The 27,078-nt window shown below is 33.7% G+C and overlaps 1 protein-coding gene across 1 annotated transcript in view; it reads right to left on the reverse strand.

The window, feature by feature from the left end:
* Positions 1 to 709: 709 nt before the first annotated feature.
* The window catches only part of LOC136034073 (cell division control protein 45 homolog), a gene marked incomplete in the record, with an annotated part of 98,361 nt that continues 71,992 nt past the window's right edge, over positions 710 to 27,078 (reverse strand). The window contains 1 exon segment of the mRNA XM_065715192.1: positions 710 to 892. Coding sequence (XP_065571264.1) covers positions 828 to 892 — 65 coding nt within the window.

Raw genomic sequence — 27,078 nt, forward strand, 5'->3', positions numbered from 1 at the left:
GGGGCGCTACTGCCCAATATACCAGTCCCATTCAAGATCAAATTAAAAGTATAAGGAGTTTTCACAATCCCAACATGAAACAGACATCCACATTAGGGGACGACGCAGGCCTTACATAGATGAACAATTGAGCTGGATGACAGGGCTACCGGAGCCAAAATTAGTGTCAGATTTCTAGCACAAGGGAGGCAGATATCGCCGGGGTATTTTTTTTCCAAAAATATCTGTTACAAAATGAATTCAAAAGCGGTTGAGTTCCTTGAGTCCCTTTAATTGCTTCTGGTTTGACGGCTGTGAAACTTTTTTATAGTTTGTATTATCCTTTGGACAATAGCGATAACGCTTTAAATCAAAATTTTCTATTAGATAAGATCGATGCCATCAAGCCCGAATCCAATGAGTGGTTCATCATCAAGTTGCCCTGTTCATCATCCCTTTGAGGGTAGGTTAGAAAGCGGTTTTGGGCAATTGCCTCAGGAGTGTGAAAATTTCAGGAACAATATTCGGGCATGATAACTACGAGAGGTACAACTAAACTCAGGAATCAAGTCATCAGGATTCAGTCAAAATGAAATATGGAATTTTCAATCAAATGGTCAGCACTTCGTTTCTAGCTTATTAGACCTAACTACTCAAGCTTCAGACATTTTTTCTAACACTGATAGGAACACTTTTCAAATGGCACTATACAAAAATAGCCAAGCAAAAAGAAAATTGTACGACTTTATTTGTCCGTATCCTATGGTATAAAAAGAAAAAAAAAATCCGAAGCTTGTTAAAGTCGAAAGGAAAAAATCCTCCCCTACAAAATAAACACTATAAAACCACTAAGTGAATACAGAAATGAGCGAGTCGAAAAATTTACTTCGATCATCAGTCTTCAAAACAGCAACTGAAAAGAAGAGAAAAGTTGTTAGTAATTTAAAATATTAGTAAATAATAATAAAAAGATGCGATGTGAGGAGATGAGTGAAGGGCTGAACAGAGTCCCAAGAAAACGAAGTTCGATATTATTTTCCTAAAATTAGTTGACTCGGATTCCCAGTTCAACTCGATACAAGAATAATTTGGGAAAATACTGTTTTGGGAAAATAAAACAAGTTATAAGGTTCCTTGAACGAACTGTAAAAATGAGTAAGGATGAGAACTTTTCAATCTAAAATCTAAGCCTAATTCACAGAACCATATCCAGAATTTACGGTTGGGGGATTGGGGAAAGGAGTTTACTCAAAATAATTTTTCTTCGGGGTGTAAGGTTTTTTACCAGCATTTTTGCGGCCAGTTTAAGAATCAGAGAAATATTTCAGGGTGGGGTTCAAACCTAGTAGCTCCCTGGTTACGTCCTTGCCCTCCCGAGGATGAAGTATTATTTTCTTCTTTGTTACATTTTTACAACATTATATGGTATTAGAGATTTTCCACCCATTTCATTCCAGAGATTTCATTCCACCCACAAGATCCACTAGAGTGTCAATAAGATCCTTTTGAGGTTATCACACCATTTTCTAAGGATAGGAATAGTTCATAGGTAGTCTAACTTGTGAAGCAATACGGAATTCTGGGGAGGGACTAACCACCCAGACAGCCCATAATTATTTGATTGCCAAGACTAGTATTATCTCGTCTAGTAATTAATGTTTCATTTCTTTCAATCTTGTTCAATTTCTTTCAATGTTTCAATTCTTTGAGTAAACGATATAAATTGAAGCCACATTCCCCCTTTCCTTCCCCTTTCTTTCAGTCATTTCGTGGTGCAAAACAAAAATTCTAGCCAAAAAAAAGTCCAAAAAGCTATTGTGTGAAAATTCTGAGATGGTCAATTGATTTAGAATTATCGAAAAATTATATTCATAATGGACCCCCAGTTTCAGAGGCAGTAATGCCGTACGTTGGCACATTGGTTTCTAAAGGTGGAGGTAGTCCACGGCAACATAGACATTTATTTTAACGCTTCATACGATTAGATGATTAAGTTGAAGCTTGAAAAAAGGATTCAAAAATCCGTTGATTTTTGAATTAAAATCGAATAGTTGCGGGCATCAAGCCATGACTAATTGTAGAAAAAGCCAAGACAGAGAGTCCAATTGAGTGAGAGGCAATTCTGGCATTAAACCCCCTTATTAGGATTGTATAAAAATGATCGTAGTGTTAATAGATTTTCAATAGAGATGTCTATCTATTATCCGTTCATGCGTCATTCATAGGGTAGTAGAACTAAGGTAAGATAGTCATAGAGCTAAGATAGCCATAGAACCTATAGTTTTCCAAGCGTTTGGTTAAATGACACGGATAAACGGCGAGAGTAAGTGTGCCTCACTTATTCGACCAATACTTGTTTGTTACCTTTTAGCACGGCACGCCTGCCTAGAGTCTCATGCAGGTTGACCAAGAATTTAAAATTGACATAGTACAATTAGATTGCCTGGAATGAGAGATAAACAAGGCTAGCCTACCTGTGGTCTCAGGCAGGTTGAACCAAGAACCTAGAATTGACACAGTACTTAATAATTTACGTGGAATAACATGCAAACAAGTGTCTAAAGTCAAAATTGGTCTATTCTGCAATGAGTGTCAGGCAAGGCGATTGCCCCTTTCTTTCTTTCTTTCCATTGCCCCTCCTTTCACTAAATAATATAAAGTGAAGCCACATTGCCCCATTCCTTTTCCAAGGGATTTAAATGCACAACAACAAATATTTGCATTTTTTAGAGACAAAAAATTGATCTTTCTATTGAAAATAGATTCATGCTTTAGCCATCTTAAACCCTTCCGATAGCGTAGTGGATTGATCTTTCATCATATTAAATAAAAAAAATAAGTTTTTTTAACTGAAAGTAAGGAGCGACATTAAAACTTAAAACGCACAGAAATTACTTCGTATATGAAAGAGGCTGCTTCCTCATCAACGCCCCACTCTTTACGCTAAAGTTTGACTCTTTCTCTCAATTCTTCTTTTTAAAACAGTAAAAAATTTTAGCGTAAAGAGCGGGGCGTTGATGAGGAAGCAGCCTCTTTCATATACGAAGTAATTTCTGTGCATTTTAAGTTTTAATGTCGCTCCTTACTTTCAGTTAAAAAAACTTGTTTTTTTTTATTTAATTTCTGAACGTTTTTGAATCAATGCATGTTTTGATTTTGGCTCTCCGCAGAGGAATAATCAAAACGAAATTTACATATTTTTTTTTTGGCTTAATGGCTTTCTCATAATTTTGATCGAATGATTTTGAGAAAAAAAGAGCGGGGGACGAAACCTAGTTGCCCCCCGATTTTTTGGTTAATTAAAAAGGCAACTAGAACTTTTAATTTTTTACGAATCTTTTTATTGGTAAAAGATTTACGTAACTTATAAATTAGCTTACGTAAAGAACTTTTGTATTCTCATGTTTTTATTACATATATGAGGGGATTCGCCCCATCGTCAGTACCTCGCTCTTTACACTAAAGCTTAAATTTTATCCCAATTCATTAAGAATGACCCCCTGAATCACAAAAGCCGTAGAATAAGTAGTTGAAATTACTGAAAATACTTTAGCGTAAAGAGCGAGGTATTAGAAGGAGGTGAGCCCCTCATATGGGTAATAATTTCTGTTTGTTTTAAGTTTTATTGCTGTTCCTTACTTCCAGCTGAAAAAGCTTTTTCACTTTTATTTTTTAATTTTTTTTTTTTAAATAATGCTAGTAGCCTATATCCTGCTCTCCCTTCATGGAAATTTTCTTCTCCCATTATAAATTATCTAAGGAAAGTTCCCCCAGCATATCCCCCTCTTCTCAACCCCTCCCCCAAACCAAAAAAATCCTCCTGAAAACGCCTGTATACTTCCCAATAACCATTACTATATGTAAGCACAGGTCAAAGTTTGTAACTTGTTGCCCCTCCCACGGGGACTGTGGGGGAGTAAGTCGTCCCCAAAGACATAGTTATAAGGTTTTTCGACTACGCTGAATAAAATGGCTATCTCAGAATTTTGATCCGTTGACTTTGGGAAAATAATTAGCGTGGGAGGGGGCCTAGTTGCCCTCCAATTTTTTTGGTCACTTAAAAAGGGCACTAGAACTTTTCATTTCCGTTAGAATGAGCCCTCTTGCAACATTCTAGGACAACTGGGTCGATACGATCATCCCTGGGAAAAAAAAAACAAAAAAAAACAAAAAAACAAAAAACAAATAAACACGCATCCGTGATCTGCCTTCTGGCAAAAAATGCAAAATTCCACATTTTTGTAGATAGGAGCTTGAAACTTCTACAGTAGGGTTCTCTGATACGCTGAATCTGATGGTGTGATTTTCGTTAAGATTCTATGACTTTTAGGGGGCGTTTCCCCCTATTTTCTAAAATAACGCAAATTTTCTCAGGCTCGTAACTTTTGATGGGTTAGACTAAACTTGATGAAACTTATATATTTAAAACCAGCATTAAAATGCGATTCTTTTGATGTAGCTATTGGTATCAAAATTCCATTTTTTAGAGTTTTGGTTACTATTGAGCCGGGTCGCTCCTTACTACAGTTCGTTACCACGAACTGTTTGATAGGACCCTTTTTTCGATCTCAGCTGTCATAAAGTTGGAGGAGAGACTTGCTACCTGCCTCTGTGAAAAAAGACCTAACAACTGAACTGTCTCCTATCTTCAGCACCAAAAAGGGGTGAACAGCCTGTACTTCGTCCCAATACATCAATGTCATTATTGCTTGCCAAGGGGCTTCATTTTTTGTTGTCGTAACAGCTCCTTCACTATATAGATTTCCTGTTGACCAATTTTGTTATTAAATTAACTAAACAGGTCAGGGAAGCCGCAAAAATTTAAAGTATTTTGTTTCGTAGAAAAATCAAATTTCGAGATTCGAAACAAAGAACTAGGAGTTTTTAATTTCTTCTATTGACTATTGACTATTTTGTTTCCGAAACTGAAACAATAAGCATTAAACACAACAACCGTCCAGTACAACACAACGAAGACAGTCTGACAAAATTATTTGTAATTATAAAACATACCCGCCAGAAGCATTGACGGGGACTATTTGACCCCCCCCACACTTATTTTTACCCTTTTATTTAAAAAAAATCAAAAATCAGACAAAACGTCTTTACTTTCTAACCTTGTATTGTGCAGCAATTCATACCGACTGCACTATGTGAGGGCATTGTGACGTTTGTCCCAAAAAATAATTTTATAATAAAAAATCATTATAATAATAATAATAATAATAACATTTGAAATCTTCGGTGAGTATTCAATATTTCAATTTAGATTTGCATACAACCCACAGAAAGACAAGGAAGCAATAAGTCAAATGTGGAAAAATATACATGTAAATATGTTTAAGGATGAAAATGTAAATAAAAAAGATGGAAAAAAGCAAACAAGGTCCCTAACTTTAAGATATAGAATAGAATATATATTCACTACAATAGCCGGAGCTAGCATTAGCATATCATGACAAAAATAATTTATGCCATCAAAAACACTCACAGGAAAATTTAAACAAACATTATATCAATCAAGCACATATTAATCAAACATTAAATATTAGTCGCGTCAATATTATTAAAATGACGGTTAATATATGGAACAAATGATTTACGATATCTCTCAGTACTATATAGGCTGAGCAAGTCAGTAACTGTGGACAATTCTTTTTTATTTGTCGGTGTCTAGTAACTGGTCCTTCAGTTGGAGGGCTCTCAAGGTTAGGTAGTAGACGACAATGAGTTGAGGAATTCAAACAAAAAGAATGTATTTCGAATCAAGACCATTCCTAAAGGATATATATTTGAATTTCTGAAATATTCCTAGTCGATGCAGTAGAACTGATAACATAGATCTTCAGTTTCAGTTTTGGTTTGTCCGACCGTTGTTGGTCACAGCCCATATAGACACACAGTTGCGCAAACATTTTTCAAAAGCAACACATGGCCATCGTCGCGATATTAATTGGCGCTGCGTCAAAACCAGACACCACAGCCTATATAGACACACAGAAATTATTGATCACAACAGAAATTTCTGTTTTCGCTTCCGGAATAGAGCCAAGATCCTTCCGCGCTGATTGGCTGTGGGAGCGCCGGAGGTTAACGCCTAGTCTAAAGATGTGTATTGAAATCCTTCTACGGGCAATATACGACTCCACGCAACTGTGTGTCTATATAGGCTGTTGGTACATCTGTGACTACTGCAACTTGTCAGAAAGTTGTGATATCAAACAGTTCGTGGTAACAAACAGTAGTAAGGAGCGACCCGGCTCAATAGTAACCGAAACTCTAAAAACAGAATTTCGATACCAACAGCTACATCAAAATCACATTTTAATGCTGATTTTAAATATATATGATTCATCAAGTTTAGTCTTACCCATTAAGTGTTACGAGCCAAAAAAAATTTGCCTTATTTTAGAAAATAGGGGGAAACACCCCCTAAAAGTAATAGAATCTTAACTAAAATCACACCATCAGATTCAGCATATCAGAGAACACTACAGTAGAAGTTTCAAGCTCCTATCTACAAAGACGTGGAATTTTGTATTTTTTGCCAGAAGGCAGATAACAGATGCGTGTTCATTTGTTTGTTGTTTTTTTCCCAGTGGTGATCGTATCGAACCAGTGGTCCTAGAATGTTGCTAGAGGGCTCATTCTAATGGAAACGAAAAAGTTCTAGTGCCCTTTTTAAGTGACCAAAAAAGTGGAGGGCACCTAGGCCCTCTCCCACGCTAATTATTTTCCCAAAGTCACCGGATCAAAATTCTGAGATAGCCATTTTATTCAGCATAGTTAAAAAAACCTTATAACTATGTCTTTAGGGACGAATTACTTCCCCACAGTCCCCGTGGGAGGGCTACAAGTTACAAACTTTAACCAGTGTTTACATATAGTAATGGTTATTGGGAAGTGTACAGACGTTTTCAGGGGGATTTTTGGTTGGGGGGGTGTTCGAAGAGGGGGATATGTTGGGGGAACTTTCCATGGAGGGAAATAATTCAATGAACGGAGCGCAGGATTTTCTAGCATTATATAAAAAACGATGAAAAACTAAATATGAAAAAGTTTTTTCAGCTGAAAGTAAAGAGCAGTATTAAAACTTAAAACGAACAAAAATTAAAAGGCATATGAGGGGTCCACCTCCTCCTAATACCTCGCTCGCTTTTTACGCTAAAGTATTTTTACTAATTTTAACTATTTATTCTACGGCCTTTGTGATTCAGGGGTCACTCTTAAGGAATTGGGACAAAATTTAAGCTTTAATGTAAAGAGCGAGGTACTGACGAGGGGGTGAACCACCTCATATACGTAATAAAAACATACGAATACAGAAGTTCGTTAAGTAAGCTAACTCGTAAGCTAGGCCTCCTCCCCCGCTCCTTTTTTCTAAAAATCGTTCGATCAAAACTATGAGAAAGCCATTTAGCCAAAAAAGTAAATATGGGAATTTCGTTTTAATTATTCATCTGCGGAGAGCCAAAATCAAAACATGCATTAATTCAAAAACGTTCAGAAATTGAATAAGAAAAAACAAGTTTTTTTAACTGAAAGTAAGGAGCGACATTGCAACTTAAAACGAACAGAAATTACTTCGTATATGAAAAGGGCTGCTCCCTCCTCAACGACCCGCTCTTTACGCTAAAGTTGTTTGCTGTTTTAAAAAGTAGAGTTGAGAGAAAGAGTCAAACTTTAGCGTAAAGAGCGGGGCGTTGAGGAGGGAGAGGCCCCTTTCAAATACGAAGTAATTTCTGTTCGTTTTAAGTTTTAATGTCACTCACTTGTTTTTTTTTTATTCAATGTTACAAGGCACTGTGCTTGAGTGCTTACTGAACAATTTGTTACTTGTACTGTTGTTCATACACTTCTCAGGGGGAGGGGTAAGTACCAGATATTTGCTCAATAAGAGCAATTGCTTTTAGTATATGTCTTTTCAGTTCTTTCTTTTAAAAAGAATTTAAACGTTCTATTTGAAGTATTTAGATTTTACTTTTATTTAATACAATGTTTATAAAAGTATAACAAACTGCTTTGTCTAGCAATCAGTTTAGTCAAGAAAATACTAATTCACAGTTGCCCTTTCAAGAAAAAGCGAAAAAAATAACAAAAAACGAAAACATACGAAAACCAAATATAATTCGTGCAGGGAGCTAGACCTAAATTACCAAAGAAATCGAAAATAACAATATCCCCGTTTCAAAAAAAAAAAATGACACATCCTCTTTCAATAACAGACGGTTCAATTGTACTAATACTTAACTTCCTTTTAAAGATATAAATCATCTTAGTTTTCTAAACCAAAAACAATCAACAAATAACTTTACTTTGTATTTATTGATTTAATTTCCATCAGGACAAAGGATGTATCTTTATGGGTTTCCCACATTTTCTAGATAAAGCGAGGTTTCTGTGGAAATTCAAATCGGAAGGAAACACCCAATGACACGTGCTTTGTACATTATTTCCTTATGGTTAGTAAATCTATCGGAAATTGTCTGTTAAGCTATAACTATTGTGCGACTGAGCAATGGATAATATCGTGCCTGAAAGCTCTTGTGAATGCGGTTTAAACCTCGCAAACACTGTTTCAGCTTTCTATTCTTCGAACAAAATGCTATTAAATTAAATTGCTCGTAATTAAATTACGAGCAATTAATGCTACAACAAACTTTGCTGTTCGGAAAAGGACGCAAATATAAGAAATAGCATAACACACCAGTTACCAGCAGCTATAAACAATATTTTGACCTTGAATAAAAAAAAAGTTGGAAATGTTAACATAAAATCAATCAGCAAACACTATTCTCTAGTGCACACACTAGAGATTTTGAAAATCTTTCATAAAAATATTGCCATCTAGTCCTTAGTTTTCACAAAGTAGATGTCCTCCTAAAACCCCAACCGAAAATCCGAAGACTGACGATAAGAGAAAGAGTAATGGAGAGGTGGAGAGGAAGAAGACAATCTCTTAAAAGGCTCTTCTGGAATAACCATCAATATTTCGCCAATTTGTGAGCAAATATTAAAGATAACCTAGAAAAAAAGGTGTTTCGTGTTGTACTCCTAAGGAGCTCCATATTGGTGCGTGTAGGTATGCTCCATATAGGTATTGCAAACCTGAGTGTTTACTCAGGTTTACAAAGGACAAGAGTGAGCCTTCTGCTCATCCACTACAGTGTGATAGGGCCCCTGGGGTTGGCACTGGTGGTCCGGCTCCCAGTGTCCTGGTGTGGGGAAAGACTGCTGACAATAAATAAAATGGACCTTTACCGAGGACATATATAGGATACATAGGAAAGTTACTGTCACAAAATGTATGCAGGAATTTTGGGGTGGCGCACCCTAATGTAACACTTAGTGGTGCTGTGGAAGTACTGGCCAAGAGCAAGGAAATTGCTTCTAAGAGGACTAAAAGTTAACAATACTGAAGTGTTGTTACTGAAGTTCGGAGAGAACTTCAACTAACTTCAACTAACAGTACTGAAGTTCGGAGAAAAAGAGTTGGGAAAAACATGGAAGGAAAAATATTCGTACCCCGGGCAGTTGGACCTAAAGAGAAGGTGTTAGAAGAAGTAAAGGCTCAATCACATATAAAAGATGCCAAAATTACAAATGAAGAAGATGCATCAAAGAGTAGTAAAAGACAAGAGTTATATATGATCTTAATTAACTTCAGTACTGATGTACCATTCCCAGCAATAATTTCTGTATGGGGTGCCCAGATTTATGCTCATGAACATGTGCCAAACCCAAAGGCAATGATACGAACGTTTGAAATTTGGCCATATAACTGTAAACTGTTGGGGAAAATAGAGATGCTTGATTTTTACAGAAGCCCATAACTTCAGAGCCTGCCCCTAAAAAGATGAATCCCCCCCCCAAAAAAAAAGTTGTAATGAGACTCATACAGCCAACAACACAGACTGCAAGCTCTAAAAAGGGAAGGACAATAAATTAGGAGCATCAGTAATAAATGGAGGGATTTATAACGAGGTTGCAACTGGCCAAACAAGCCAAGCCACAAGACCTACTGGATTGGAAAACCCACAAATATCCTGCAATGCGTTCACACCTCTAATGTGTAGCCATGAAGGAGAGATCCTTAAGTTAAGTAGACCTGTTGAGAAGTTAAAAAAAGCTATTAACCTCCCTCTGCTCAATCCTTCTACGACAAAAAGATAAAGATTAAACAAATAAAGAACTCATTAGGGACATGGTTGATGAGCTCAGTAAGAGACATTAAAACTTAAAACGAAAAGAAATTACTTCGTATATGAAAGGAACTGCTTCCTCATCAACGCCCCACTCTTTACACTAAAGTTTGACTCTTTCTCTCAACTCTTCTTTTTAAAACAGCAAAAACTTTAGCGTAAAGAGCAGGGCGTTAATGAGAAAGCAGCCCCTTTCATATACGACGAAATTTCTGTTCGTTTTAAGTTTTAATGTCGCTCCTTACTTTCAGTTAAAAAAAAACTTTTTTTTTATTTAATTTTTGAACGTTTTTGAATCAATGCATGTTTTGATTTTGGCTCTCCACAGAGGAATAATTAAAACGAAATTTGCCTATTTATTTTTTTGGCTAAATGGCTTTCTCATAATTTTGATCGAATGATTTTGAGAAAAAAGGAGCGGGGGAGGAAGCCTAGTTGCCCTGCGATTTTTTGGTTACTTAAAAGGGCAAATAGAACTTCTAATTTCTTACGACTGTTTTATTAGAAAAAGATATACGTAACTTATAAATTAGCTTACGTAACGAACTTTTGTATTCTCATGTTTTTATTACATATATGAGGGGTTCACCCCCACGTCAGTACCTCTGAATCACAAAAGCCGTGGAATAAATAGTTGAAATTACTAAAAACACTTTAGCGTAAAGAGCGAGGTATTAGGAGGAGGTGAACCCCTCATATACGTAATAATTTCTGTTCGTTTGAAGTTTTGCTGCTCCTTACTTCCAGTTGAAAAAACTTTTTCATATTTATTTTTTCATTGTGTTTTTTTAAATAATGCTAGAAAATCCTGCGCTCCCTTCATGGAAATTTTCTTCCCTCATGACAAGTTCATCCATGGAAAGTTCCCCCAACATGTCCCCCTCTTCTCAACCCCTCCCCCAACCGAAAAATCCACCTGAAAACGTCTGTACACTTCCCAATAACCATTACTATATGTAAGCACTAGTCAAAGTTTGTAACTTGTAGCCCCTCCCACGGGGACTGTGGGGGAGTAAGTCGTCCCCAAAGACATAGTTATAAGGTTTTTCGACTACGCTGAATAAAATGGCTATCTCAGAATTTGTATTCGTTGACTTTGGAAAAATAATTAGCGTGGGAGGGGTCTAGGTGCCCTCCAATTTTTTTGGTCACTTAAAAAGGGCACTAGAACTTTCATTTCCGTTAGAATGAGCCCTTTTGCAGCATTTTAGGACAAGAGGGTCGATACGATCACCCCTGGGGAAAAAAAAATAAAAAAATAAAAAAACAAACAAACAAATAAACACGCATCCGCGATCTGCCTTCTGGCAACAAATACAAAATTCCGCATTTTTGTAGATAACAGCTTGAAACTTCAACAATAGGATTCTCTGATACGCTGAATCAGATGGTGTAAGGACTGATCGTTAAGATTCTAAAACTTTAAGGGGGTGTTTCCCCCTATTTTCTAAAATAAGGCAATTTTCTCAGGCTCTTAACTTTTGATCGGTAAGACTAAACTTGATGAAACTTATATATATATTTAAAATCAGCATTAAAATGCGATTCTTTTGATGTAGCTATTGGTATAAAAATTCCATTTTTTAGAGTTTTGGTTACTATTGAGCCGGGTCGCTCCTTACTACAGTTCGTTCGTTACCACGAACTGTTTGAACACAGAAAAGGTTGGACATGCAAACATAATATGCGTTATTAGTCCAAGCATATTTAATTTATGTAGATTTTGAGTCTAGTTAAGGTATTTTTGTTATTATTAGCAGCCATACAATCTATTCTTTGTTAGCACCATCAAACCCACTTACATCAATTATCAGACATGATAGATAGATAAATTTTTATTTTCACCAAAATTTTCATGGCACTGCCAAATTTCTTTGGTATAGTCACATTAAAAAGCGATGCAAAAAAAAAAAAGAAAAAAAGAAAACAATACACTTATCGATCCTCCTGATTTTCGTTATACATTTTTACAAAACTAGGCATAAAACTCTTCGCTAACCGCTGTTGGGCACAACGTACCGACTGAAGTTTGTCAACAGGCACTGCAATCCTGCGCGGGAGTCGTTTTGTTGTGGATTGAGGGGGGGGAAAGGTTTTGTGGATTGGGTGGATCAAAGATTTTCTTCAAAACATTCAAAATATAGCAATTGTCAATTTACAAGTGCATGAGTTGTGGTAAAAAAAAAAAAAAAAAAAAAAAAAAAAAAAAAAAAAAAAAAAAAAAAAAAAAAAAAAAAAAAAAAAAAAACGTGATTGTTCTACTGCTCAGTTTGGTTCGTCTGGGGCTTAACTTAAAAGGAAGCAATGAAAGCATAAAAGATCATCCTTGCACGAGGAAAAAGGTTTCAGGAAAAATTGAAAAAAAGTGAATATAAAAGCTGGTAAATAAAGTCACGTTTCCTTAGATTTAAATCCCTTCGTGACATTTATTTTATCGATTTCAGACTAATTAGCAACTTGTGGATATACAAATTATGAAACGGTACTCAGCGCTAACTTACGAACGCACGAGGAGTGTACTACTGATTATTTTGATCCATCAAGGGCCGAACAGCTCTACATGATCTTTGATATGATACGATACATATTAGCTGAAAAAAAAACACCGGGCCGTGGCAAATTGAACATACATCAAACACACGCACACAAAAATAAGTAAAAAAGAGTAGAGCTATTCCAAAAATGCATTCCTCGATGCACCGCACTCACACGGATAAATCTGCAACAATTTTCAAAACTAATAATTGTCTATTTTCCAAAAACCCCCACAAACGATCCCTCTCAACCTTTTTCCACCCCAAATATTTCCTTTGTCAAACATTCCACCTCTACTCAATCAACAAAAAATGGGAATAAATCTTCATCATTAAACATATTAGTTTTCTAATATGCAGTTTGAAATATATTAGTTTTCCACGAGATCCTCAATTTCTAAAAGAAAGCAAAAAGTATCATACATCCAAGTGTTCAAGGAAAATATTGGGGGGAAGCTTGCATAAAGTCACGTTCTCTTTTACTTGAATTCTGTTGAATTCTGACAAAGTCATCGAACTATGCAGAAGCTTGCATAGAGTCACGTAGAGTCGCACATATTGCCTTTTGGTTAATTGATCTTCCCCTTTAAGCATTCTCTGAGAGTTCCAACTTAATACACAAACCAATTCTGAAGATACGCTATTTTGACAATCTAAAAGCAAATAGTGTCTTTTGAAGTAGAGCTATTAAGAGACATCCACGAGAGTCGCTTGCAAGTCGCGTTCTATTTTACTTCAATTCTCAAAAGGCACTTATTTGCCATTACAGCAATTTGTTGATAGATACGTTATGACAAGACGAAATACTCAGCGTTAATATGGTAGAGAAATTTGGGTAGCTACCCATTTACACAGTCTTTTCCCCATGGGGGATTCCCGCCGGCGTGGGAATTCTTTGTCCAAGGGCCACGGGTTCAATCCCAGTTGTGACCAGTTATTTAATTTAGGACGGGAATCAGTGGCGTGAATCTGTAAGCTCAGCAAGAGTCGACCCAGTTCTACATGGGTACCTGGAGAAATCTAGGGATGGTAAGCAAGGAGGGTGTGTGAAAGTACAGGATGGTTGGCACCCAACCCTCCATTGCACTTCCTGGCTGAAGGGCCATGAAACGGAGATCAGCACCGCCGGTTTGGACCTTAAGGATATAGTGCCGTCTTACTTACTTTACTTCTTTTACTTACATTTACACAGTCATGTATTAAAAAAACGAGACAAAATAGAAAATTAGTTCTTAATGAGCTCAATAAGCTATTGTGCAGTTCCTTGTAGTAGCTGGTGACACAGAAAAAGAAATAAAAACATAGAAAATAGTACGATAATTTTTCTGACTGGTGGCATCAAATTTTTTTTTTTTTTTGGGGGGGGGGGTTGATAAAGGTCTACTACGTTTTTTTATTATCTACTAAGGAAGCAAATTCGCCACTCCCAGGAGCGGATTGGAAAAGAGGGTTACGATTTCTTCATAAAAGCAATTCTTTTTATTCAAGACCCAGGTATTGAAGCGGAAGTCCAAAGATATCCCTTGAAAACCCTAGTTGAAGAGTCTTTCTGCTTCAGCATCCATAGCTTTGATAGTTCAATTTCGCTTAAGTACAGTTGTACGGGCCTAATTATTGTCTCATGGTTCCGTATTTTACTGTAAAAATGGGTTTTGTGCCTATACCACATGGCATTGCCCAGCCTAACCGCACGAGAAATTTTGATTCATCAAAGATTTAATAGAACTGGATTAGTTCTTCTTGCAGTCTTACTTTCTAAAAGTACGCAATAAAAGCGTAAGACATCATTTATTCCGCGTCAAAAGAAAAAGGTTCAACGCAAATTTATACAAAATTGAATTTACAGCTCATAAAGAAATTCACGTTTTCTTTGATTAGAATGTCCACGGGAGTCTTCATTTTAATGATTTTTCACGTTAAAGCAATATGTTGATACATTAGTTATGACGAGGTACTCAACGTTAATATAAGATTTCCCGTACAATATTAATTTTCTAAAAGGAAGCCAAGATAGCACTAAATATGATCCATCCACGTGTCCGAGGAAAAGTCTTCGGGAAAAATCATACGAAATTGAATTCAAAGCTTGAACATAAAATCACGTTTCTCTTTCATTCTATTTCCACGAGGGTTTCATTTTATCGACCCTTTATCGAGTCTGACGTTTATCAACTCCAAAGTAATTCCAGTTTCAATGAGTGTGAGCTAGTCAAATAGAATGTCAACAAACAAATACGTTTCTTTATCTTGAAAACTCAGGATATTATCATGTGTAAAGAGACTTTTTCCCTCTAAACGAAAGAAAAGTAAAGATCTCGTGAATTGACACTTTTGAGGAAGCAAAAGGATAGTTTAGTTTTTGATGGGTTTTTATGTATTATAGCGACCACACTTTTTTTTTGAACTGTTGTAAAACCGGTTTTTCTATGTGCACTCGGAGATAATTAGTTTAGCCTGAGTTAGGTAAATTATTATACAGGTGTATTCTAACTAAATATTTAATGCATAGAGTTGGTTAGGTTAGGTCTTTAATATAATAGGTTTTGGACGGCCTGCTTTCCATAATTCTCTGTTGTAGTTTCCATAATTTTGTTACTAAAGTATTATACTTTCATCATATTTTGGTATATTTCATTAGGATTAACCTACCTTCACTTCAGGGTGTGGTCGCTATAATACATAAGTACCTTTTGATATAAGTTCCCATTCAGAGCCTCTAGTGTTTTTTGTATGGATTTATCATGTTCAACTAAGAAGGTGAGGGCACATTCGTAAAAACAGTGAAGAAAACCATTCAGGTGAGTTATATGGAATTCCGAAGACAACATCGTCAGTGTATTTTTTTTTTGGGGGGGGGGTGTTGAGGTCGAGTCTGAACGTTGCTAAAAAAAAATCAGGGTAAGAAAAATGCTTAAAAAAGTAATTTTAAGCAATAGGAACTTTCCATGGGGGAATTTTCAAGTGGTTCCATGGAGGTTGGAGGCGGATACCCCGGCATTATTGGAAAAATGATAAAAAATTAAAAAAAAGAAGTTTTTCAACTGAAAGCAAGGAGTAACATTAAAATCTTAAAACTAGCATAAATTATTCCATTCGTAAGAGGTGCTGCCCACACCTCACACTTTATGCTAAAGTTTGAAGTTTTGTCGCAATTTTTTTTTATTTAATTAGAATAAGAAACATTTTTAAAATAATAAAAACTTTAGCGTCAAGAGCGAGAGATTAAAGATGTGATTGCCCCCATTACAAACAATAACGCACCAAGAAATTGTTGGTGCGTTAGACCGACCTAAAATTTTCCGTAAAATATATATATATATTTAGTTATATATATGTATATATATATATATATATATATATATATATATATATATATATATATATATATATATATATATATATATATATATATATATATATATATATATATATATATATATATATATATCTATAATGAAAAAAGAAATCACCAATGCAACAGCACAAACGCATATAAAAAAAGAGAGAAGGAGAAAAGGAAGACTGTTTTCCTACATTAGTAATTAATATAGATCAGTACTTGAATGAGTCCTTAACCCTACTCATCCATACAATCACATAGGTCAAGACAGAAAGCGTGTAATATACAATCTTTTCGTTTGTTTTTACGCCGATTAACACTCTGTTTTACACTGCTTTACTAAATTATTACGCGCCATTTGGTAGTTTTTATGTTCTATCCCATTCTGTTTCTTCTTCACGGTAATATTTTGCGTTCTTTTTACAGTGACAATTTACAGTTTCGATATTTCAGGATTCTTTTCATCTTTAATACATTTCTTGTTAACCCAGGAACTTCTGTTTTTATTACACTTACAATTAATTAATTAAAATTAATTTATTTGAAGTTTTTTCCTTTTTGTGTTAATTTATCTAACCAACTTTTATTATTATTTTTTAATCGTGATTTATGCGTCTTTTGCAAATTAATTTTTGTACTACATATCTGTAAGAGAAATGAAATTTGGGTTACGTTTTAGTACTATTGTAATTTTTACACACTTTTGACACATTTTTTACTAATTTGTGGACTATCTTTCCATTGTTTAGTTTTTATATTCTATCCCATTCTTTTTCTTGTTTACAGTGTTATCTTGAGTTCTTTTTACAGTGACAATTTATAGTTTCATTATTTGCGAATTCTTTGCATCTTTTAATAAATTTCTTGTTAACCCACGAACTTCTATTTTTATTACACTGACAATTAATTAATTAATCAATGCAATACATTTCGAAGTTTTTTTTTATTTTTATTTTAATTTATCTTACCAACTTTATTTTTATTTTTTCAAATCGTGATTATGCGTCTTTTGCAAATTTATTTTTGTACTACAAATCTGGAAGAGAAATGAAAGTTCGGTTACGTTTTTAGTACTATTGAAATTTTTAGACGCTTTTGACACGATTTTTTACTGATTCGTGGACTATCTTTCCGTTGTTTAGTTTTTATATTCTATTCCATTCTGTTTCTTGTTTACTGTATTATCTTGAGTTCTTTTTACAGTGACAATTTAAAGTTTCAGTATTTGCGAATTCTTTGCATCTTTTAATAAATTTCTTGTTAGCCCATGAACTTCTATTTTTATTACACTGACAATTCATTAATTAGTTAATGCAATACATTTCGAAGTTTTTTTTATTTTTATTTTAATTTATCTTACCAACTTAAATCGTGATTATGCGTCTTTTGCAATTTTTTTTTGTAGGCCTACTACAAATCTGGAAGAAAAATGAAAGTTGGGTTACGTTTTTAGTACTATAGCTCCAATAATTTTTACACGCTTTTGACACATTTTTTAATGATTCCTGGACTATCTTTTATTGGGCTTTAATTTATTTATCGTAAAATATATTTCATATTTTCTTATTGTCGTTTTTCAGACTGATGTTCAATTCTTTTATTACTACTACTAACAACTCACTGCAGTATAAAGTCACTTGAGGCCAACACAACTACGCAAACTCTCCTCCATCCGAATATATTTAAAGCCTCCATTTTAACACTCTTATAAAAAGTTCCTATTTTCCTTGAATCTTTTCTTACAACATCCTCCCATCCGTTTCGGGGACGGCCTGCTTTTTGTTTGGCCGACAAAGACGAGTTTTGGCAATATGCCATTCTTCATCCGCAGAACAGATCCTAGCCATCTCAATCTTTCTCTCATTATAGCCCTAAATTTTTATATAAATTTAATTTTTATAAATTTTAATATATTAAATTTTTATAGCCCAAAAATTTTTGGACAAGAAATGAAAATTGGACAGTCTTTGCTAGCGACAGCAATTTTAAGAGTAAAAATGTATCTTATCTAAGGGTCAAATATTCTAGCGAAAAATAAAAAAATCCAATTGGATTTAGTTCAAGGTTCTTTATCAATCACCATCAACAAAGCTCAAGGGCAATCATTAGAATCATGAGGTATAACTAAAAAAACTAAAAAAAAGGTAAAAAACTAAAAACTAAAAAAAAGACCAATTCAAAAACGAATGTATATACAGACCGGGACACCGGGACACAAATGACGACCGGGACACCGGGACACAAGGAATATAAATGACGCCCGGGACACTCAAAGAGAAATCACAGACTGGGACACCGGGACACAAATGACGACCGGGACACAGGGAATATAAATGACGACCGGGACACAGGGAATATAAATGACGACCGGGACACAGGGACACAACTACAACGGGGACGCCGGGGGGCACAGGAGGATATATAAATGACGACGGCGACACAGAGAATGGTCGATTAGCAATCACCATCAACAAAGCTCAAGGGCAATCATTAGAATTATGAGATATAGATCTGAATACGGATTGTTTTCCCATGGACCATTATATGATGCATGTTCAAGAGTCGGTAAACCTGACAATCTATTTATATGCACAGACAATGGGACAGCAAAGAATGTTGTATATTTGCAAGTTTTACGTGGTTAAAAACATATATATATATATATATATATATATATATATATATATATATATATATATATATATATATATATATATATATATATATATATATATATATATCACAGGTGGGAAATAGGGACACAACTACAATGGCGCGCAACTAATATGGCGCGTAGCGACTTACGCGCACGGGGGGGCTTGGGGGGGGGGCAAAGCGCCCCCACCTACTAGGTGTTGGGGTGGCGCAAAGCGCCATCCCAACAGCTAGTATATATATATATATATATATATATATATATATATATATATATATATATATATATATATATATATATATATATATATATATATAATTACACCTATAGATGTAACATCTATAGATACAGCAAGTCTCGAACAAATCAAATGAACCATATCCCGCACGGTAAATCTTGACCTATCTCACTTTGGCAAAGAGATTAATAAGGGCCCAGGTCGAGTAGAAATGGGCATTTTGGGATATAAAGAACACAGGTTCACTTGATAAAAATATTCAGGAAGAGCTCGTCGAATTTAATTTTAAACATAAATATAAATATAGACTGGGCACTAAGACTCCCCGGGAGAATATCCACATAACCATTCCGTGATTGATTTATTTGGCATAAGGGAAGCAGAAAACAGAAATGACTGAAGGACACGAGCAGCCTTATTCTGCATCTTTTGAAGTGGAGTAAGATTAGACTGAAACCAATTTAGGTATACTAATCCCGTATAATCAAAATGAGATACTACTATATTAAAATGAAGTGATTTAAGTGCGGAGTAAAGAGTTGTATTTTTTAACCGATTCATAAATACTATCGCCCCTTTCAAACGAACAACACTGATCTGATCCTTCCATGATCATCGATTCTCGTCGATATCTCGTCATCGTTATCGATTCTCGTCGACAACCACACCTAGATAGCGAAAACTTCTCACTCTTTCAATATACAATAAACCTTCTTCAAGCATAACGAACCCTGCACCCAACTCTACATTAGATAATAAGTATTATTTTTTTCTTATTAAGCACTATTTTACTGTCATCGATTGATTTCGAAATACGACTGTATGCATGGTAAATATTTACCACCCACAGAAGCAGATGTATCATCAACAAACTGCATCTAGAGAAGATGAAACTGTACCAAAACACTGGTCGTTAATCTAAAGAAGAAAGAAAAGAGGGTCTATAATCGAACCCTGAGGGAAAACCAATCGATGACAACAGTAGAATGAAAAATAAACAGAATTATTAACTACAGTAGCTTGTGTCTCTCAGAAAGATACGATTATACAAAATCCAATGCTTTGCCACGAACCCCCGAATTATTGCAAGTAGAAAATAAAATCAAATGAGAAATTGAGTCAAAAACTTTTTGAATTTCCAGGAACAAGCTTGCAAAAATTTCTCCATTGTCACGGCAATAACTCACAAACTGGCTAGCAATGATCATAGTATGATTAGTCCTATGTCCCTTTTGAAAACTAAAATGAAGCTTTGAGAGCCATTCTAATTTAAAAAAAAAATTATACATCCGAATTATATAACGCTCTTTCTACAATTTGAGGGAACTTTTATAGTATTGACATCGGCGGTAATAAACGGGTTATTACGGTCTTCCCAATAACTTTTGAAACGTTATAAGAAGTGGGGAAAACTCTTGTTTGAAATGTTAAATTTATTTCATGTGTAAACACAGTCACAATTAGATTTGGTTCTTTTCTATAAGGATCCTGTCTTTAAACAATTCAAAAAAAATCCATTTTTTGAATATTAATTTTTGAAAATGCTTCTTCGTTACAGTCCTTCTTGATGATGATCGCCAGATTCAATATGTGTAAATACAGTCACAACTGAATTTAGTTCTTTTCTATAAGAATACTGTCTTTAAACAATTCAAAAAAAAATCCATTTTTTGAATATTAATGTTTGAAAATGCTTCTTCGTTACAGTCCTTCTTGAAGATGATCGCCAGATTCAATATGTGTAAATACAGGTACAATTGAATTTAGTTCTTTTCTATAAGAATACTGTCTTTAAACAATTCAAAAAAAAATCCATTTTTTGAATATTAATGTTTGAAAATGCTTCTTCGTTACAGTCCTTCTTGAAGATGATCGCCAGATTCAATATGTGTAAATACAGTCACAACTGAATTTAGTTCTTTTCTATAAGAATACTGTCTTTAAACAATTCAAAAAAAAATCCATTTTTTGAATATTAATGTTTGAAAATGCTTCTTCGTTACAGTCCTTCTTGAAGATGATCGCCAGATTCAATATGTGTAAATACAGTCACAACTGAATTTAGTTCTTTTCTATAAGAATACTGTCTTTAAACAATTCAAAAAAAAATCCATTTTTTGAATATTAATGTTTGAAAATGCTTCTTCGTTACAGTCCTTCTTGAAGATGATCGCCAGATTCAATATGTGTAAATACAGTCACAACTGAATTTAGTTCTTTTCTATAAGAATACTGTCTTTAAACAATTCAAAAAAAAAATCCGTTTTTTGAATATTAATGTTTGAAAATGCTTCTTCGTTACAGTCCTTCTTGAAGATGATCGCCAGATTCAATATGTGTAAATACAGTCACAACTGAATTTAGTTCTTTTCTATAAGAATACTGTCTTTAAACAATTCAAAAAAAAATCCATTTTTTGAATATTAATGTTTGAAAATGCTTCTTCGTTACAGTCCTTCTTGAAGATGATCGCCAGATTCAATATGTGTAAATACAGTCACAACTGAATTTAGTTCTTTTCTATAAGAATACTGTCTTTAAACAATTCAAAAAAAAATCCATTTTTTGAATATTAATGTTTGAAAATGCTTCTTCGTTACAGTCCTTCTTGAAGATGATCGCCAGATTCAATATGTGTAAATACAGTCACAACTGAATTTAGTTCTTTTCTATAAGAATACTGTCTTTAACAATTCAAAAAAAATCCATTTTTTGAATATCAATGTTTGAAAATGCTTCTTCGTTACAGTCCTTCTTGAAGATGATCGCCAGATTCAATATGTGTAAATGCAGTCACAATTGAATTTAGTCTTTTTCTATAAGAATACTATCTTTAAACAATTTAAACAAAATTCCATTTCTTGAATATTAATGTTTGAAAATGCTTCTTCGTCACAGTCCTTCTTGAAGATGATCACCAGATTCAATATATGTAAATACAGTCACAATTGGATTTAGTTCTTTTTCTATAAGGATCCTGTCTTTAAACAATTCAAAAAAAATCCATTTTTGAATAATAATGTTTGAAAATGCTTCTTCGTTACAGTCCTTCTTGAAGATTAAATAAAAAAATACAAGTTTTTTTTTCTAAATGAAAGTAAGGAGCGACATTAAAACTTAAAACGAACAGAAATTACTCCGTATATGAAAGGGGCTTTTCCTTCTCAACGCCCCGCTCTTTACGCTAAAGTTTGACTCTTTCTCAACTCTACATTTTAAAACAGTAAAAAACTTTAGCGTAAAGAGCGGGGCGTTGAGAAGGAAAAGCACCTTTCATATAAGGAGTAATTTCTGTTCGTTTTAAGTTTTAATGTCACTCCTTACTTTCATTTAAAAAACTTGTTTTTTTTATTTAATTTTTGAACGTTTTTGAATCAATGCATGTTTTGATTTTGGCTCTCCGCAGAGGAATAATTAAAACGAAATTTGTATATTTATTTTTTTATTTTTTGGCTAAATGGCTTTCTCATAATTTTGATCGAATGGTTTTGAGAAAAAAAGAGCGGGGGAGGAAGCCTAGTTGCCCTCCGATTTTCGGTTAATTAAAAAGGCAACTAGAACTTTTAATTTTTTACGAATCTTTTTATAAGTAAAAGATATACGTAACTTATAAATTAGCTTACGTAAAGAACTTTTGTATTCTTATGTTTTTATTACATATATGAGGGTGTTCGCCCCCTCGTCAGTACCTCGCTCTTTACACTAAAGCTTAAATTTTGTCCCAATTCATAATGAATGACCCCTGAATCACAAAAGCCGCAGAATAAATAGTTGAAATTACTAAAAATACTCTGGCGTAAAGAGCGAGGTATTAGGAGGAGGTGAGCCCCTCATATGGGTAATAATTTCTGTTCGTTTGAAGTTTTAATGCTGGTGCTTACTTCCAGCTGAAAAAAACTTTTTCATTGTTTTTTTTTTTAAGTAATGCTAGTAAATCCTGTGCTCCCTTCATGGAAATTTTCTTCCCCCATGACAAATTCCTCGATGGAAAGTTCCCCCAGCATATTCCCCTCTTCTCAACCCCTGCCTCCAACCAAAAAATCTTCCTGAAAACGCCTGTACACTTCCCAATAACCATTACTATATGTAAGCACTGGTCAAAGTTTTGAACTTGTAACCCCTCCCACGGGGACTGTGGGGGAGTAAGTCGTCCCCAAAGACATAGTTATAAGGTTTTTGGACTACGCTGAATAAAATGGCTATCTCAGAATTTTGATCCGTTGACTTTGGGAAAATAATTAGCGTGGGAGGGGGCCTAGGTGCCCTCCAATTTTTTGGTCACTTAAAAAGGGCACTAGAACTTTTCATTTCCGTTAGAATGAGCCCTCTCGCAACATTCTAGGACAACTGGGTCGATACGATCACCCCTGGAAAAAAAAACAACAAAAAAACAAATAAACACGCATCCGTGATCTGCCTTCTGGCAAAAAATATAAATTCCACATTTTTGTAGATAGGAGCTTAAAACTTCTACAGTAGGGTTCATACGCTGAATCTGATGGTGTGATTTTCGTTAAGATTCTAAAACTTTTAGGGGGTGTTTCCCCCTATTTTCTAAAATAATGCAAATTTTCTCAGGCTCGTAACTTTTGATGGGTCAGACTAAACTTGATGAAACTTATATATTTAAAATCAGCATTAAAATGCGATTCTTTTGATGTAGCTATTGGTACCAAAATTCCATTTTTTCGACTTTTGGTTACTATTGAGCCGGGTCGCTCCTTACTACAGTTCGTTACCACGAACTGTTTGATGATCGCCAGATTCAATATGTGTAAATACAGTCACAACTAAATTTAGTTCTTTTCTATAAGAATACTGTCTTTAAACAATTAAAAAAAATCCATTTTTTGAATATTAATGTTTGAAAATGCTTCTTCGTTACAGTCCTTCTTGAAGATGATCGCCAGATTCAATATGTGTAAATACAGTCACAATTGAATTTAGTTCTTTTCTATAAGAATACTGTCTTTAAACAATTTAAAAAAAATCCATTTTTTGAATATTAATGTTTGAAAATGCTTCTTCGTTACAGTCCTTCTTGAAGATGATCGCCAGATTCAATATGTGTAAATGCAGTCACAATTTAATTTAGTTCTTTTCTATAAGAATACTGTCTTTAAGCAATTCAAAAAAATCCAGTTTTTGAATATCAATGTTTGAAAATGCTTCTTCGTTAAAGTCCTTCTTGAAGATGATCGCCAGATTCAATATGTGTAAATACAGTCACAATTGAATTTAGTTCTTTTCTATAAGAATACTGTCTTTAAACAATTTAAAAAAAAATCCATTTTTTGAATATTAATGTTTGAAAATGCTTCTTCGTTACAGTCCTTCTTGAAGATGATCGCCAGATTCAATATGTTTAAATACAGTCACAATTGAATTTAGCTCTTTTCTATAAGAATACTGTCTTTAAACAATTTAAAAAAAATCCATTTTTTGAATATTAATGTTTGAAAATGCTTCTTCGTTACAGTCCTTCTTGAAGATGATCGCCAGATTCAATATGTTTAAATACAGTCACAATTGAATTTAGTTCTTTTCTATAAGAATACTGTCTTTAAACAATTTAAAAAAAATCGATTTTTTGAATATTAATGTTTGAAAATGCTTCTTCGTTACAGTCCTTCTTGAAGATGATCGCCAGATTCAATATGTTTAAATACAGTCACAATTGAATTTAGTTCTTTTCTATAAGAATACTGTCTTTAAACAATTTAAAAAAAATCCATTTTTTGAATATTAATGTTTGAAAATGCTTCTTCGTTACAGTCCTTCTTGAAGATGATCGCCAGATTCAATATGTGTAAATACAGTCACAATTGAATTTAGTTCTTTTCTATAAGAATACTGTCTTTAAACAATTTAAAAAAAAATCCATTTTTTGAATATTAATGTTTGAAAATGCTTCTTCGTTACAGTCCTTCTTGAAGGTGATCGCCAGATTCAATATGTGTAAATGCAGTCACAATTGAATTTAGTTCTTTTCTATAAGAATACTGTCTTTAAACAATTTAAAAAAAATCCATTTTTGAATATTAATGTTTGAAAATGCTTCTTCGTTACAGTCCTTCTTGAAGATGATCGCCAGATTCAATATGTTTAAATACAGTCACAATTGAATTTAGTTCTTTTCTATAAGAATACTGTCTTTAAACAATTTAAAAAAAATCCATTTTTTGAATATTAATGTTTGAAAATGCTTCTTCGTTACAGTCCTTCTTGAAGATGATCGCCAGATTCAATATGTGTAAATACAGTCACAATTGAATTTAGTTCTTTTCTATAAGAATACTGTCTTTAAACAATTTAAAAAAAATCCATTTTTTGAATATTAATGTTTGAAAATGCTTCTTCGTTACAGTCCTTCTTGAAGATGATCGCCAGATTCAATATGTTTAAATACAGTCACAATTGAATTTAGTTCTTTTCTATAAGAATACTGTCTTTAAACAATTTAAAAAAAATCCATTTTTTGAATATTAATGTTTGAAAATGCTTCTTCGTTACAGTCCTTCTTGAAGATGATCGCCAGATTCAATATGTTTAAATACAGTCACAATTGAATTTAGTTCTTTTCTATAAGAATACTGTCTTTAAACAATTTAAAAAAAATCCATTTTTTGAATATTAATGTTTGAAAATGCTTCTTCGTTACAGTCCTTCTTGAAGATGATCGCCAGATTCAATATGTGTAAATACAGTCACAATTGCATTTAGTTCTTTTCTATAAGAATACTGTCTTTAAACAATTTAAAAAAAATCCATTTTTTGAATATTAATGTTTGAAAATGCTTCTTCGTTACAGTCCTTCTTGAAGATGATCGCCAGATTCAATATGTTTAAATACAGTCACAATTGAATTTAGTTCTTTTCTATAAGAATACTGTCTTTAAACAATTTAAAAAAAATCCATTTTTTGAATATTAATGTTTGAAAATGCTTCTTCGTTACAGTCCTTCTTGAAGATGATCGCCAGATTCAATATGTGTAAATACAGTCACAATTGAATTTAGTTCTTTTCTATAAGAATACTGTCTTTAAACAATTTTAAAAAAAATCCATTTTTTGAATATTAATGTTTGAAAATGCTTCTTCGTTACAGTCCTTCTTGAAGATGATCGCCAGATTCAATATGTGTAAATGCAGTCACAATTGAATTTAGTTCTTTTCTATAAGAATACTGTCTTTAAACAATTTAAAAAAAATCCATTTTTTGAATATTAATGTTTGAAAATGCTTCTTCGTTACAGTCCTTCTTGAAGATGATGGCCAGATTCAATATGTGTAAATGCAGTCACAATTTAATTTAGTTCTTTTCTATAAGAATACTGTCTTTAAGCAATTCAAAAAAATCCATTTTTTGAATATCAATGTTTGAAAATGCTTCTTCGTTAAAGTCCTTCTTGAAGATGATCGCCAGATTCAATATATGTAAATGCAGTCACAATTGAATTTAGTCTTTTTCTATAAGAATACTATCTTTAAACAATTTAAACAAAATTCCATTTCTTGAATATTAATGTTTGAAAATGCTTCTTCGTCACAGTCCTTCTTGAAGATGATCACCAGATTCAATATATGTAAATACAATCACAATTGGATTTAGTTCTTTTCTATAAGGATCCTGTCTTTAAACAATTAAAAAAAAAATCCATTTTTTGAATAATAATGTTTGAAAATGCTTCTTCGTTACAGTCCTTCTTGAAGATTAAATAAAAAAAAACAAGTTTTTTAAATGAAAGTAAGGAGCGACATTAAAACTTAAAACGAACAGAAATTACTCCGTATATGAAAGGGGCTTTTCCTTCTCAACGCCCCGCTCTTTACGCTAAAGTTTGACTCTTTCTCAACTCTACATTTTAAAACAGTAAAAAAATTTAGCGTAAAGAGCGGGGCGTTGAGAAGGAAAAGCCCCTTTCATATAAGGAGTAATTTCTGTTCGTTTTAAGTTTTAATGTCACTCCTTACTTTCATTTAAAAAACTTGTTTTTTTTTTTTTAATTTCTGAACGTTTTTGAATCAATGCATGTTTTGATTTTGGCTCTCCGCAGAGGAATAATTGAAACGAAATTTGTATATATATTTTTTTATTTTTTGGCTAAATGGCTTTCTCATAATTTTGA

The sequence above is a fragment of the Artemia franciscana genome, chromosome 12 (assembly GCF_032884065.1).
Source record: "Artemia franciscana chromosome 12, ASM3288406v1, whole genome shotgun sequence".
Taxonomy (NCBI): domain Eukaryota; kingdom Metazoa; phylum Arthropoda; class Branchiopoda; order Anostraca; family Artemiidae; genus Artemia; species Artemia franciscana.